This window comes from Notothenia coriiceps, unplaced genomic scaffold (genome assembly GCF_000735185.1).
Source record: "Notothenia coriiceps isolate Sejong01 unplaced genomic scaffold, NC01 NC01_scaffold00003445, whole genome shotgun sequence".
NCBI classification, from domain to species: Eukaryota; Metazoa; Chordata; class Actinopteri; order Perciformes; family Nototheniidae; genus Notothenia; species Notothenia coriiceps.
The window spans coordinates 1-3484 of record NW_011336146.1 but is presented as its reverse complement, the minus strand read 5'-3'; the positions used below and the strand labels follow the sequence as shown (position 1 = coordinate 3484).

Genomic DNA, 3484 nt, shown 5'->3' with positions numbered 1-3484 from the left:
TGTCTTTAGTACTCCTTTCTTAGAGTCCTCCTTTTGTTTGGTTATTTGTCAACCGGTGCCCTTTTGGCCCTTTTGTTTGTTTCAGGCTGCTTGCCTGCCATTTTGTTTACAGCTGTTTTAAATAAACGCTTATAATTAATACCAATTCCACTCTGGTCGTGTTATTTCCCTTTGGTTCCCCTAGCCCAATAGGGAACGTAACACTCATTCTCTCAGCTCTGGCCTCTGCTCTGAACTCTCACAGTATGGTAAACTATAGTGGAAATCCAATGCAGTTAGCTGTTTGCTAGCAGTAACATTTTTTTATTTTAAATGTACTTGGCCTCAGTGGGAATAACACTATCCATTTTCTGTTTCCACAGATGCAGCAGCTCTTCTATGAGAACTATGAACCAAATAAGAAGGGCTACATACGAGATCTCCACAACAGCAAGATCCATCGAGCCATCACTCTCCACCCCAACAAAAACCCTCCTTACCAGTATCGCCTACACAGCTACATGCTGAGCCGGAAGATCGCAGACCTGCGCCACCGCACCATCCAGCTCCACCGGGAGATCGTTCAGATGGGCCGCTATGGAGCCAATGAGCCCGGCCGAGAAGACCTCCAGCTGGGCATGCCACCTTCATTTATGCGCTTCCACCCACGGCAGAGAGAGGAAGTGCTGGAGTGGGAGTTCCTGACGGGGAAGTATCTCTTCTCATCATCTGATGGGCAGCCACCCCGCAGAGGCATGGATTCCTCCCAGAGGCAAGCCCTGGACGACATCATCATGCAAGTGATGGAGATGATCAACGCCAATGCCAAGACACGGGGGCGGGTCATTGACTTCAAAGAAATCCAGTATGGCTACCGCAGAGTGAATCCTTTATACGGGGCAGAGTATGTGCTGGATCTGTTGCTGCTGTACAAGAAGCACAAAGGAAAGACCATGACTGTGCCTGTGAGGAGGCACGCCTACCTGCAGCAGACCTTCAGCCAGATCCAGTTCAAAGAGGAAGGGGAAATGGATGCCAGAGCTCTGGCCAGCCACATCAACAAAGATTCAGACTCGCTCTCATTCCTGTCCAACTCCCTGAAAATGCTGGTGCCCTTCAAATTGGCCACCTCTGGCCAAGACCAGAAGGAACCTAAAGAGAAGAAGGTCAACATCTTAGTGCCTCTGTCGGGACGCTACGACATCTTTGTGCGATTCATGGCCAACTTTGAACGAGTTTGTCTTATCCCCAACCAGAACGTGAAGCTGCTCATCCTGCTGTTCAGCACAGACAACAACACAGAGCAGGTGAAGCAGGTGGAGCTGATGAGAGAGTATCACATGAAGTATCCCCGAGCTGAGATGGAGATAAAGCCCGTCACTGGCTCCTTCTCCAGGGCTTTGGCTCTGGAAGTGGGTTCTCTGCACTTCTCCAACGATTCTCTTCTCTTCTACTGTGATGTGGATCTTCTCTTCACCAGTGACTTCCTCAAGCGCTGTCGGACAAACACAGCCCCAGGAGAGCAAACTTACTTCCCCATCATCTTCAGCCAGTACGACCCCAAGGTGGTTTATGCTGGGAAAGTCCCTAGCAACAACCATTACGTATTTACCTCCAAGACAGGTCTGTGGAGGAACTACGGCTTTGGGATTGTCTGTGTTTACAAAGGAGACCTGGTCCGAGCTGGAGGCTTTGACACGTCTATACAGGGCTGGGGTTTGGAGGACGTGGACCTTTTCAATAAATTTGTCCAGTCCGGGCTGAAGTTGTTCCGAAGCACAGACACAGGGATAGTGCACGTTCACCACCCTGTCATATGTGACCCTAACCTGGAGGCAAAGCAATATAAGATGTGCCTGGGCTCCAAAGCCTCGTCGCACGGCTCCAGCCAGCAGCTGGCCGAGCTGTGGCTGGAGAAGAACGAGCATGGCTTCAGGAGAGCGGCCAGCAATAACGGCTCAGCGAGGACAGCGTGAGGACATCTGCCGTCTGTCCAGAACATAACCCCTTTCTCACAGCGTGGGGTTTTCTTTACCGTATTTATTTTTTACTGACATGATAGACTTCACATGGATATATTTTGAAAGAATATGAAAATATACAACAAAACGCCATGATGATCAATTCACAGACACAATCTGGTTTCTAGTATGGAAGTACATGTTGTAAGTAATGATGGAAGGAATATTGTGTGAGCCTGTTAGACGTGTGTCAGTGTTCTCACTGTGTCCCTCAGTGACACACACCGGGGCAGAGCAGCGTTCCACTCTTGATTGTGAATATTTACAAGAGACATTTAATAGCAGACAGAACTCAGATCTCAGCTATCTCAATCCTTAACAAGGGCCACCTTTTCTTTTTATTTGTTTTTATGGGATGGTAATAAACACAACACTGTTACTGTTTATCCTGGAGTCATTTTCTATGAACCCAACTGCTGGATTTTATATCTGCAATTAATCGTTTGCTGACTAATTTATTGCATTTGCCGGCTCCATCTCTTCTCTTTGACTGTTGAAATATGTATATTAGAAAGAGTGTATGACCATGTCAGCTGTGGGGTGCTGGTTTTCATTTTCCTTTTATTACACTCATTATCACCAAAGAGTTTTGCACAGTCTGCTTTAGGTGCGTCTGTGTGTTCTATAGGCACTAACATGACACTGACTGTATTATTATTGTTATTATTAAAAGTATGTATGTTATTATTGTTATTAACAGTAATAATGATAATAAGTGAGCAGGCCTATGTGATGGGTGAAGTGTTCCGCCTTTAATGCAGCGGCTGAAATGTGAGCAGCTGTGTCCCACATCATGTCTCTAATTTTTAAGTGTGTGTGTGAGTATGTGCTCCGCCTGTCAGTGTAACACTCCATTGATTTAATGCTCCTCATACAGCATATGAACATGAATGGCTGACTTTTAAGACTGTTGTTACAGGGTGAATGGCTGTATTGTCCTTATTTGTATTTAATTTTTTTGGACATTTTTGTATTTTTTTGTTCTTTCAACTATGTCCAAGTGGGCATGGTTTTCTATTTAAAAAAGAAATAAAATGGAGGAAAAGTATTCACATGTGCTACTCTTGTGGTATTTTTCTCAGTGTATTACACCTGCCTGTTACCTTAGCAACATCTAAGAAGCATAGTCTTTGAGGGCCCTGAGGCTTTGAGGCCAGTCGGTCACATTTGTAAAGTCCATGAAAAATACTTATACATAACTGGCTCTCACAGAAAACACTATGGAGATAGAGCCAATAATAATAATAATGTATCATATGAAGTTCACTGGGTACACATAAAAAGAAAGTGTGAAGCAGTGCGGTTGAAGCTCATTGGTGGTTCTGTGATTGCTGAGTCACCTCTTGCAGGGACAATAAAACAGGGCCTCCAAAACTGATGCTGGGATAAGTCAATACTGTTCTCACAGCACAGAAACAAACACACAGAGTTTCAACTGTAAGCCATAAGAGCCAGGTCAGGACTGCCTAGCCACAGGGGATAGG

At 45.4% G+C, this 3484-nt stretch overlaps 1 protein-coding gene across 1 annotated transcript; it reads left to right on the top strand.

The window, feature by feature from the left end:
- The first annotated feature begins 362 nt into the window (after positions 1 to 362).
- On the top strand, positions 363 to 3043 carry LOC104941504 (chondroitin sulfate synthase 1-like). The gene has a single exon (XM_010766608.1). The coding sequence runs from the start codon at positions 363 to 365 to the stop codon at positions 1953 to 1955; it is 1593 nt and encodes a 530-aa protein (XP_010764910.1). The 3' UTR covers positions 1956 to 3043.
- Positions 3044 to 3484: the final 441 nt, after the last annotated feature.

Excerpts from the sequence above, each read along its gene's own strand:
- LOC104941504 (XM_010766608.1), top strand. The coding sequence starts at position 363 with ATGCAGCAGCTCTTCTATGAGAACTATGAACCAAATAAGAAGGGCTAC.